The sequence below is a fragment of the Tamandua tetradactyla genome, chromosome 2, assembly GCF_023851605.1.
Source record: "Tamandua tetradactyla isolate mTamTet1 chromosome 2, mTamTet1.pri, whole genome shotgun sequence".
Classification (NCBI taxonomy): domain Eukaryota; kingdom Metazoa; phylum Chordata; class Mammalia; order Pilosa; family Myrmecophagidae; genus Tamandua; species Tamandua tetradactyla.
Genome location: NC_135328.1, coordinates 53092483 through 53104703, shown reverse-complemented (window position 1 = coordinate 53104703; position 12221 = coordinate 53092483). Strand labels below are relative to the sequence as shown.

Below are 12221 nucleotides of genomic sequence, written 5' to 3'. Positions count from 1 at the left end.
AGCAGGAGATGCAAAAGCCCTTTGGAAAGCTCAAGGCGCTGATCAGAGGTACGGTTCCCAGGGCCTGCTTCGTGCACAGCTCTGGGCTGGGCACTGTACCGGGAGGCCACAGCCTCTGCGACAGCCCTCAAGTTGCTCACAGTCTCCAGGGGTGCTGCTCCTGGGCCTCCAGACCCCGAGGGCCCCGCTGTCACTGTGCCCCTGAGCTCCACATTGCATCATCCACACTTGGTCTCTTCCCTCGTTCTACAGACACTTCCCGAGGCGCCTGCGCCACGCTCTCAGTCTCCACCGCCTCTTCCTTGAGGTGGGGGGTGGGGGGGGCAGGGGGGAGGAGGCTGCATTTCGACAGACGCCTGCTGCATTCCGCTTCCCTGCCCCTGCCTGCAGGTTCCCTGAGAGCCAGGACAGTGCTGACACTGTAAACTGGAGGGTTCCATAGATCACACGTGCAGCAACCGCCTGGCAGCCATGCGGCAGGGCCTTAGAAAGTCCCCAAGGTCTGGGAGGGGGCTGAGGTGGGGGACGCCCGCTGCACACTCCTGTCAACTTCTTGACTTCTCCAAACACGGGTCTCCTGCTGTTTCTAGAGGAAGCTGAGGCCAAGGTCACCCCAAGTCCCCTGCAGGAGGCAGAACATCTGGGACCAGCAGGGCCATGAGAGGTGAGCTGGAAGGACCTATCCCCCACCCAGCCCCGGCCCAGGAATACCGGCGGGCTGGCCAGTGTAGGATGCTCCCTCGGTCCCCTTGGCAGGCAGCTCTGAGGGTTGCAAGGCTCAGGATGACTGCGGGAGGCTGGCAACGTGGGCAGGGCGGCGGGCAAGAGCATGGTTTTGGCAACCCAAAGATCTGAGCCTGAGCCCCAGCTTTGCTATCGACTGACTGTGAGACCTCGGGCATGTCCCTGAACCTGCCTAGGCCTCCCGTTCTTCATCTGTAAAACAGACACACTGATCCGTATCTCCTAGGGCTGTGGCAAGACTGCAAGGCCATTAAAACTGTGAGGTAAATAGGAGTCGGCATTACTTCATTCCTCCCAGTTATACCCGCCCCCCTCCCCCACCACTGTCCCAAGGCAGCTGGCAGGAAAAGACTGAGAAGTGGCACCCATGTCTTTGGAGCTGGGGAGTCTGCCCAAATCCGCCTGGTCCTGGAGCCAGCAGCTGAGCTCCCAGCTTCTGATGCAGGTTCCCAGGCCTGTCTGTGCCGCCCTCCAAACACCCCCTCCCCCATGACATTTGCATTTACAACCTGTACAGAGCTGCCCTCACGCACGCCAGCACGCACCTGCGCACACATCTATACTTGCTCACCCACTCCTGGCACACACCTGCCCCCATCACTCACACTCAAGAGTGTGCACACAGGAATCAGGGAGTGTACACGTGATCTGCAGCACTCACCCCGCCTGCACACCGACACCAGGCGCCCACACTTGCTCACGCTCACCCACACACCCCCTTGGCGGCTTCCCAGCTACACATGCACACACACACACACACACACACACACACTATGGCCCAGGGGTTAAGAGTGTGGGTTCCGGTTCAGACAGGATGGGGCTCAAGGCCCAGCTCTGCCGCTCACCAGCCGAGTGGCTTAGGCCAGCGCCTGTCCACTCTGAGCCTCAGTTTCCTCCTCTGTAAAACAAGGACCACACAGGATTCCCGTGAGGAACACAGGTGAACAGTGAGCACAGAGAAGCTGAATTCCAGATTCTTGGGAGGGAGCGGAGGCCTTGCTGCTTATGGATTCTCCATTCTCAAAGATAAGCTTGTTGGTTGCTCCAGATGAACCAACAAGTTCGGTGTCTCTGTTGTTTCTAACACCCTTTGTGGTAGGAGTATTATGATCCCCAACTCACAGATGAGGAAACTGAGGCATTGAGAAATCAAGAATCATGCCTGAGGCCAAGACAGGTGAAGAGCCTCAGCCGCCAGAGCCCAGCTCACATCATCCTTTGATCTCACAGACCCTCTGGCGCTTTCCCATGGACTCTCACCATCAGGCAGGCTGCACAGGAGGGGACACAGCCCCAGGGAAAACTGGTGGTTCCAACGTCTCTCTCCAGCTTTCAATCATTCTGGTACAGAGGCCCAGGAGGCTGCTCTTCGGCCCTCAAAAGCCCATGCCCACCCAGCATCCTAAGACCCTTCATGCCAGGGTGGTCCCTCTCCCCCCAGCTGGGAGGGCAGGGAGCCTGAAGCAGAATGACCCGGTCACCAACCCAGCTGGCCCAAACACAGAGACCTTGCGTGTTTGCCATCCCACTACCAACGAACCCGAGGGCTCCTGACACTGACAGCAGGCAGCTTCTTCCCGGCGAGATATATGTTGAGCACTCACTATTGCCAGTCTCTGTGCTGGGAGGAGTCCCCAGGCACCGCCCAGCAGAGAATACCCTGCTGTCCGCCCCTAGCTCACAAATGAGGCACCCAGAGCTGCAGAGAGGTATGGGACTTGTCCAGGGACACACAGCCAGAAATTGACTGAGCTAGCCTTTAAACCAGGCCTGGCAAACTCCACGCCCTCAACATGGCTGCCCTGTCCTTGGCTACAAATCTGACTCCAATTGCAAGTGAACTGGAAATTTTGCACGTGAATTTATGATGTTCTTTGCCTAGTGTACTGGTCTGAAAGGAAGCATGTCCCCTAAGAAAAGCCATGTTTTAATACAAATCCCATTTCATAAAGGTAGAACAATCCCTATTCAATACTGTATATTTGAAACTGTAATGAGATCATCTCCCTGGTTGATGTGATTTAGTCAAGAGTGGTTGTTAAACTGGATTAGGTGATGACATGTCTCCACCCATTTGAGTGGGTCTTGATTAGTTTCTGAAGTCCTATAAAAGAGGAAACATTTTGGAAAATGAGGGATTCAGAGAGAACAGAATGATGTAGCCATGAGATGCAGAGAGTCCATGAGCCAGCAACCTTTGGAGATGAAGAAGGAAAACACCTCCCGGGGAGCTTCATGAAACCGGAAGCCAGGAGAGGAAGCTAGCAGATGACGCCATATTCAACATGTGCCCTTCCAGCTGAGAGAGAAACCCTGACTGTGTTCGCCATGTGCCTTCTCACTTGAGAGAGAAACCCTGAACTTCATCAGCCTTCTTGAGCCAAGGTATCTTTCCCTGGATGGATGCCTTAGATTGGACATTTCTATAGACTTGTTTTAATTGGGACATTTTCTCGGCCTTAGAACTGTAAACTAGCAACTCATTAAATTCCCCCTTTTAAAAGCCATTCAGTTTCTGATACATTGCATCCCGGCAGCTAGCAAACTAGAACACCTAGGTAAACAGACCACACACAGGATGTGCAAATTGCTTCATCTTGTAATGGAATGGCAAGGATGTGCTTTTTAATTTGTACTGTTTTTTTTTTTTTCCTTACCAAAGAGCTAGAGATTTTGATGAACCATATGAGAAGACACTTCAATGAAGAAAGGAACACACCCCATCCTCACCCCGATGGCCAACACCCTGGACAGTATGGCACAGTGGGAGGATTCTTGAACAGGAGTTGGAAGTCCCAGGTTTCTGCTACATATTTGCTGTGTGACCTCAGGAGAGAAACTTAACCCCTCTGCGACTTGATAAGTCCATTTGTAAAAGGAGGGCACTGGGTGGGCCACAGTGGCTCAGCAGGCAGAGTTCTTGCCTGCCATGCCAGAGACCCGGGTTCGATTCCCGGTGCCTATCCACGTCAAAAAAAAAAAAAAAAATGAGGACATTGGATTGCATGACCCCAAAAGTCTCCTCCAGCTCAAATATTCTAGGATTCTATTTAATAGTAATCAAATAAATCAACACAAAACAGTGAGCTACCTTTCTTCTTCCCCATAAAATTGGCAATGATTAGGAAAAATAATAATATCCAGTGTTGGCAAGAATGCAGGGAAATAGGCACTCTCATCCATTTATGTTGAAAATGTGTATCGAAACATACTTTCTAGAGAGCAATTTTGTAATTTTTAATCAAAAGCTTTTAAAAATGTCCACAGCCTTTAACTCTAAACCCCATTTTGTGGGATTAATCTTTAAGAAGTGATATGTGCAAAGATGTATGTACAAAGATGTCCATCACAGAACTGTTTATATTGGGGGAAAAAAGGAGCCTATCTGTCCATGACAGGGGATTAAATAAATAGGTTGTATTCATTTGATATAGCCATTAAAAACTCATGTTTTAGAAGAATCGTTTATTGCTGTGGGTAAATATTCATAGCTCTTAGGTTTCTAAAAGTTAGAAAAAAAGTATAAAATCCCAAGTTTACAAGGTATGTACCAAGTCCGACTGATCCTTCTTCCCAAATACATCTGGGCTCTGTCCTCTGTGTCATCCCCAGGGTACCCCAGCTTATCGCATGGTCATCCTTGGCCTCGGCTACCTCCCCCTCCTCCAACCCATTCTGTGCACTGCAGCCAAGAATGATCTCTCCAAACCCAGCTCGAACTGTGTTTCCGGCATCCCTGTTCCATGGCAAACTACTGATCTTGGAAAATGTTCATTCCTTCCCATGGCCACCTGGCCAGAGGCATTTCCCGCCGCTACCATCCCCACCCTGTCTCAAAGGGACTTAGGCCTGACCTTGGGAGAGAAGAAGCTGGTTCCAATCTCAAGATGTCTACCAGGAGAACTGGCTTTCATCTGACGCAGTGAGATGTGAGAACCTCTGGGAACTGGGGGTTGGGGACCAGAGGAGCCTGGTCACATTTAACATGAAGCCCAAGGAAACAGAAAGAGTTGGGACAGGCTGGTGAGGAGGAGGCCTGGCTCTGTGACCCAGGGTGAGTCCCTGCCTCTCTCCACCCTTTCCTTCTCCTTCTGTACAACAACATGGCAGGCTGCAGACCAGCTCCACCTGTCCTGCTCTAGAAGATGGAGGATTTGTGTCCTTAGGACCAGCTGCTACCACAGAGCTTTAAAGGGTGCCCTGAAAACCCAGTACTGTGCTAAGTCTTCTATGCGCCCTGAGTCCTCTCCAACTCTGGGGCATCCTATGATCCCTATTTTCCAGAAGGAGAAAGGGAAGCTTAGTGAGAAGGGGCTGCCCAAGGAAAGGGCCAGAACAAAGAAGCATGCCCTAGCACTTGTGGCTCCTGAGCCCTTCTTCCCTCTTGGAGACTCTACTGCCAAGCGACCCCCACTCCCCTTCTGGCCAGCTCTCTGCACCGCAAAGCACTCCCCCATTTGATCCATGGAGTTGTGGGGGCAAGTATTACAGATGAACAAACTGACGCCCAGAGTGGTTATGTGATTTGCCAAAAGTCACAGAGTCCAAATGAGGACCCAGCTCCATTCTCCCAGAACACTGAGTTCCTTCCCGATAACAGTTGACATTTCTCACTGAGATGTCCCACCCCAATGTTTAAAGTCTAACCTCAGATCTTTTTGTTCCTGCTTTGTTTGACTTTCGATGGAGACAGGAAGCCAGGCTCCTTCATTTTAACCCTAAGCACAGAGGATTTATAGGGGCTGTAGACGCCACCTCCCCTGCCTCTGACCCTTCCCTCTCCTTGCTGGTTTATTCCTTGCCTAGCCAGGGTTCCTTGCTCTCATGGAGCGTCCACCTGACTCCTGCATTAGGCCCAAGGTGGGTGATGGCTGGAGCCTCCCCTCACTAAGGTAATGCCTTGTGCTGTGTGCTCAAGCAGAGATGGGTAGGAGGATCAGGGATCAGAGGGATCAGTGATCAGAGGGACCCCTTATTCCACAGGAAGGGACCTCCCCCAGCATGGGTCCCAGGTTTGGACCAGACCAAAGCAAAGACCCAAGAGCCCAGATGCTGACACCTAACATCACTCAACACCAAGCCCCTGACCCTGAGCTATGAATCCATTTTCTTCTCTGGATCCCAGAGGTGTTAGCTGCCGACTGTCCAGACCTCCCATCTACTCCTTCCCTCCACAAGCCTGCTGCGTGCCAGGCACCACCCTGGGTATTAGAAAAAAGAAGGAAGAGACTCAAGGTTGGCAAGCAAGGTCGACACAGAGCCTAGGCTGACGAAGAGCAACAAGGAGGAAGTGCTAGACGGAGCATCCTTGGGGAGTACCTGTGAGCATGGTGGGGAGAAGAGAAGGAGAAAGAAGGAGGGAGGGCAGGGGCTTCTGCCTCTTAGAAGAAGGCCTGAGGAGCTCCCAGAAGCCTCTAAACTGATGCAGCTCAGACCACGACAAATGAATTGAGCTTTATGAGCTTGGTTTTTCTGGACTACCGGCTGGATTCTATCTGAGGGCAGGAATTACACCTCTCTCATTCACTGCTTTATCTCGGTGTATTGCCAAGTGGGGATGGGAGTAGAGCACTGCAGGTAAAAACAAGACCCAGCTAGGATTCGGACAAACCAATCAGTGATCTCTATGCCTACTGTGTTTTTGACACAAAGGTTAGGACAGTAGGAAGTTTCCTTTGTGGGGAGATGACATTTGTCCACAAACTATATATAAGACCAGTTCAAGATGGAGCTGAATTGTGTGGTCAAAACCAACAATTATTAACAGTGATTGTGAACATATATTGACTGCCGGGTATTAAGCCCAATGCTGTGTGGGAATTATCCTGTTCATTCCTCACATCCCCTCAGAGTCAAGCATCATGACCACGCCCATTTTGCAGATTAGGAAACTGAGGCTCATGTAGGTAAGGGGACCGGCCTGTTCAATGGGGTCCTCACACCGTGGGGTACTGGGATATCAACAGCCTCACTGACAAGCTGGAAGAAAGTGGGTCAAACCTCAAAGAAATCAAACTGCCGTACATCCTTCTCACTAACCTCCTGCTGCTCCTGGATGTAGACTGTACCGGAAAGGCCAAGGATTGGGATATGGAGCACCAACAATTTTAAAAGGCTTTTCTGCAGAGAAAGCAAAACACCAGCTCTGCAGTCTTCAGCCTGAAAGATGGAGGGCTTTAGCCAAGCTGAATCTGGATGTGTCTAGCAAGGACCACACAGCTGGAACTTATAGCCCTTCTGCTTCCTCAAACATACAGAGACCACCGGGACAGTCTTTTCCATGCAGCAGAAGAATCACCACCAAGAATGGGCTCAGCACTGACACAGGCATAGACATCTGGGATGTCCATCTGGGCCCTGGGTGGTCTAGGACACCAGGTGATGCTTACTCCAGGACCCTCCAACAACTACAGTTCTCAACAGGACTCCCTGGAATCACCATCTCCACAACAAAGGATGCAAATGCCTGGGTCCCAGCCCAGACCTACTGCATCTTCATATGTGACAAGTTCTCCAGGAGAGTATGACATTTGTGAGTGTTTCCTAAGCGGCCCTTCTCTTGACCACAGACCCAGAATCCCCTGGAACAAAGAGCAAGCATCTCTGTTCTCCATTAGAAGGAAGCCCATCTGCTGGCCTTAGAACCAACAGAGTCTTTCTCTATTTTCTTGTTGGGGGACTTTCAACTCAACAAATATCTTGGGACTTACTGGATGCTAACACATGGGAGGTACAATTGTTAACCGACCAGAAAGGGGCTGCCCCGAGGGAGCCTGACTTAGCAAAAGAGACAGACAGGAGGCAATGAACCCACTACCTCTCCACCCACCCATCCCTAATAAGGGCTTCTACAGAAGGAAAAGTATCCAAGCTAAGTCTCTCCCTGGGCAAAATTGTTTCATGTCTCTGAAGGCCTTTAAAAATAGTCCAGGACACACCACATGGGCCTGTTCCTAACTAAGACTTGTTGACTCAACTTCTCTCAAAGTTAACGGACTTGCCGAGAGAGGAGGGATGGATGAAATGTCCACCTCCTCCATTCCGGAATCTACCATTGTGGGCTTGCAGCCGAAATCCAAAAGCAACACACAAGAAAAGCCCTTCCTGACTTCTCTACATGTGCTCTGAGGTCTCTGATGAGACACGGCTGGGCAGCCAAATAGAACTGAGTTCAAATTCTGACACGACCTTGTGACTGGCTGTGGGATCTTGAGCACACCACTTCGCCTATCTGAGCCTTGTTTTCCTCATCTGTAAATGAGGATAGTAACAGTACCTGCCATCTGTAGGACTGTTGAGAAGAGTCATTGTCCTAACACATGCAAAGAGCTTGGCACACGACATTCTCAATGAGCAGGACACTGGCTTCTCCTGGCTCCTGGGGCCACTCCCCTGCTCCCCACCAGGATAAATACGCCCACTGCAGCCCATGCCCCAACACTCCTGCGTAGCCCACGGGGTCCTCTGCCTCTCCTGACATGGGGCCTATCTGCAGCCTGCCTGCTGATAGTTATGGGCCATATCCAGCCTGAGCCTAAAGATGGTCCCAGCACATGTCACAGATCAGCAGCCAGACCGGAAAGGATCACCCCCAAACTTGGGGGAAAGGGTGACAGCAATAAGAACAGAGCCTCTGGTTTTCGAAGCCTCACCCCTTTGCAGATCAGTTAGTGGTTGATGAGCTCCTAGCTGCAGAATTCAACTGGAGAAGGGCCAGTGCGTCTTCCTTAGCAGATAAGCACCCACTCAGGAAAGACCCCTTTGTTCCCAGCACATGGGATGAGGGACATGGAGATGAAACATGGGCTTGGATAAACCTGCAAACGTGCCCGGAAGACCAATGCGGGTGGGGGTAGGGGCTGGCAAGGGGGTCGGCGCGGGGGTGGGAAACAGATGTTGTGCAATGCACCACCAGAAGCTACCTCCCTTGCTTCCATCAACACCCTGGGCTGGCGGTCAATCCACTGCCTCCAGTACGGATGCTGGGGAGCTGGACCCACACAGCTGCTAGGTTATGGGCTCTGAATTCCAAGCTGAGTCCAGGAGCACTGACCCCTCCCAAATCAAATACCCACGCACAGGCCCTTGAACAACACAGCCATGTTCTCCTCAAGTGCCAGCCCCATAGAAAGACAATATGGTTAGGACCCAGTGCTATTAATCCCTGGCATGCCAGCGCATCTCCAAAGAATTGTAGGGAAGGGGGCAGCCAGAGAAATTGGAGATGCAGAGGAACTGGAGAGTTGTGAAGTTGGTGCAGGTGGACACACTGGGTCTGGTTTAGAAAAGTCTGAAATTTGACAGACTCTCCTCTTCCAGGTAGTGGTTAAATGATCGGATGACCAGATCACACACGGCTTCATAAACCCATTTTGTAATTGGGCAGGTAAAGATAGAAGAGGGGAGGTGAAATTTAGGCCAGAGATGAATTCAGACTGTAAATCCCCGCAGAAAAAAGGGTGCCCAGGACCCTTCCCCACCCCAGTCGCTGCCGCCCTGAGCTCTGACAAATCTCGCCACCCCACACACACGATCCGGGGCCAGGGAGGGGGCGACAGGCCAACCTCGCAGCAGCAGTAGCAGCAGCAGCAGCAGCATCGTGATGCATGAATCACCCATCCAGCCGGGCTCGTGCCAGTCGGCTCCGCGCAGCCGAAGCCACATTGCAACCAAGGGCCCCCTCCCCGGACCACCGTCCCTGCCCCACCCCAGCCCCTTCCCACAGGTCTGCAGAGAGGGGATCCGCGGGTGGGCCGGGGCTGTCCCACCGGTCCTGGTGGGGGGTGGGGGGTGCACTCTAGCACACTGACAGGCAACACGCGTCCAGAGTTGGGGGAGGGCGGGGGCTAGAACAATAGGGCCAGGTAGGGGGCTGGGGGCGCGGGCCCCGGAACCTCGGACGGGTCCCGCGTGGAGGCAGGGGATGGGACGACAGGAAGAGGGCTGCGGCGTTGAGAGGGGTGTAGAGCGGGAGGAGCGGTGAGGGTTTGGGGGTGATGGGGCGATGGGGGAGGGGCGCGAGGGAGAGCAGGAAGCGCGGGGGTGGCGGGTCGCTAGCGCATACACACTCACAGTAGGTTTTCCTGGTCAGCTCCTCCACAACTTCGGGCTTCAACTTGCTGTTGGATTTCCCCATCCTCGGCGGCCGCGGCCCCCGCCCCCCGGGCCGGACCCCGTCAGGGCGCCCAGTGGGAGCGGCTCGGCCGGCGCGGGCAGGGTCCGGCCGCGGGCGGGGCGCGCGGAGGGTTCGGCGGGCCGGCCGGGGGCCGCGCCTTTGTCTGCGCGGTGCCCGCGCGGCCCTGGCGCGGGGCTCCGGCGAGCTGCGATGCGCTGCTCACTGCTCCTCGGCCGCCCTGGGCTCAGCGCTGGGCCGGGGACGCGGGGCAGCTGCTCGGCAGGCCCGGGCGTGGGCGCCGGCCCTCCCGCCCTCTCCGGGCGCCGCGGCGCGGAGCTGCGCTGGGCTCGGCGCCGACCCGGCCGGCCGCTGTGTTGCCGCGGTCGTCCCTGGTTACTGGGCTCGGCGGCACATGCTCGCTACTGCGCTCCCTCGCGCCGCCGCCCCAGTGCTCCCCGCCTCCTGCCTCCCGCCCGCACCGGCGCGCCAGGAGATGGACGCGGAGCCGCCACTCAGCAGCCGGCGCCTCCTCCCGCCCCGCACCCGCTCCGCCAGGCCCTCTGCATGCAGAACGGGGGGGGGGGGGGCTCCGCAAGGATGGAGCCAGGGCCGGCAGAGGGGCACCCCCTTTCCCCCTTTCGTCATTACATCTGGGGGTGCGGGAAGAAGATCACACCCGCCACCCCTCTCCTCGGAGCGATCTTCCGCCCTTTAGCCCCCTCTGAGGGGGAGAGGGGCGGGGAAAGATCTGACAGGAATGAGGCCAAGTCCCTGCCCGGTGAAATCCATTCATTCCACACTATCCGTGGGGCTCTGGGACACCGCGGCAGACAATCCCGAAGGGGTCCTGGTCCTCACGGGGCTGGGGGCCTGAGGGCACGGCTACGCAAGCTGCGGCCTGCATGGTGAGGCACCTACCCGCGGCCTCGGAAAGGTGACCTCCATCTCGAGATGGTGACGGGAGTATGGTGGGGAAAATGTTCCTTCACCAAAAACCTTGAGAAGGGAGTGAGGACCGAATGCCCGAGGTTCAGGGCTCCAGAGAGAAGTGGGGTGGGCGTGTTGTGTGTGTGATATGATATGTGCCGCAGAAGGCAGGGCCTGGTAAGCCCCTCTCTCTTCGAGGAGGTGGGCCTCTGTCCAGGGGAGTGGATGAAAGGACTTACCAGGGGCCTGACAGGGTTGGATCTGGCCTCTGAGTTGGAGGTACGCTCAGAGGGCAGGAGCTGAAGGGAAGCGGGGGTGCAGGGGGTGATTGTCCAGGGTACCACCAGGATAGACAGAAGCAAGTGGGGCAGAGGATGGCAAGAGAGCCCCTCATGGCCTTCCCTGGCCACCCCATTTAAATGTCTACATGTTGAGACCTTTCCTATCCTCTTTCCCTGCTTTATTTTTTTCTCCCCTTAGCAACGATCACAAACTGAGGACATATTTTATTTACTCATTGTCTTTTTGCCTGTCTCCTCCACTAGAATCTGAGCTCCATGAGGCTCTAATGATTCTTGTCTTCTCTCTAGTTATATTTCCAGGGCCTAGAAGACCACCTGACATGCAGTAGGTGTCAAAACCCTTCTGAGCATGAATGAGGAACTGAGGAAGGAATGACAATGGTGCAGGAGGTACAGAGTATGTGGGAAGTAAGACCACTCTCAGGTCTGCAACAGCGAAGGATGAGGCAATGGGCAAGTGGCCCCTGCTGTTTGGAGACTCAGGAGAGCTAGGGAGACAGAGAAACCCTGACCAGGGTCGCCAATGCTTTCAGCCTTAAACACCCCTCCTACCTCCAAATGTGCTTCGCTCCAGCTTTTCCCCTGAAGGCCTGGCCTGGGCGGGGGCCTGGACTTCTAGACTGAGGAGGCCGGAGCCCCTGCTCCAAGAAGGCTTCCAATGGGGACAGACTTGCTGGCCTGTGCCAGCTCATTCTGAAGCGGTAGCTAGGCCCACAGTTGAGGGATCTGGTTTAGATTTGGGAGCAGGTGTCCCAACTGTGAGGACGAACTCAAACCCCTTAGTTGGCCAAGTCAGCATGAGCATGCTGCCTGGGAGGAGGGGGAGCTGGCTGGAGGCCAAGGGCTGCTGGGAAGACTGTGATATCAGGAGCAATTAAAGTTCTATAGCATTCCAGGTAGGTGTACATTCTGTATTTCTTGCCTGCTGCTCATGTGCCAGGTGTTGTGCTGGGCAGTGGGGCACTGCAGTGACCAACATGGTCTGTTTCGTCTGCGAGCTCATAGTCTAGGGGCAAATGGACCTGTTGGAGCCTTCACACACAAGCAATCATGTAATTACACTGGTGATAAATGTCACCAAGAGAACAGAGGGGGCACTGGGGGAACACACCCAGGAAAGCACCTGTCAGAGG

At 54.3% G+C, this 12221-nt stretch overlaps 1 protein-coding gene across 2 annotated transcripts in view; it reads right to left on the bottom strand.

Moving 5' to 3' along the window:
- Nucleotides 1-9941, bottom strand: part of NCS1 (neuronal calcium sensor 1) — a 63692-nt gene extending 53751 nt beyond the window's left edge. For both annotated transcript variants that reach the window (XR_013169872.1, XM_077147118.1), the window contains exon 1: nucleotides 9817-9941. Coding sequence is in view for 1 of the 2 variants with exons in the window: in XM_077147118.1 (XP_077003233.1) it covers nucleotides 9817-9880 (64 nt within the window). In the remaining variant the exon portion in view is untranslated. The remainder of the gene's footprint in view (nucleotides 1-9816) is intronic.
- Nucleotides 9942-12221: the final 2280 nt, after the last annotated feature.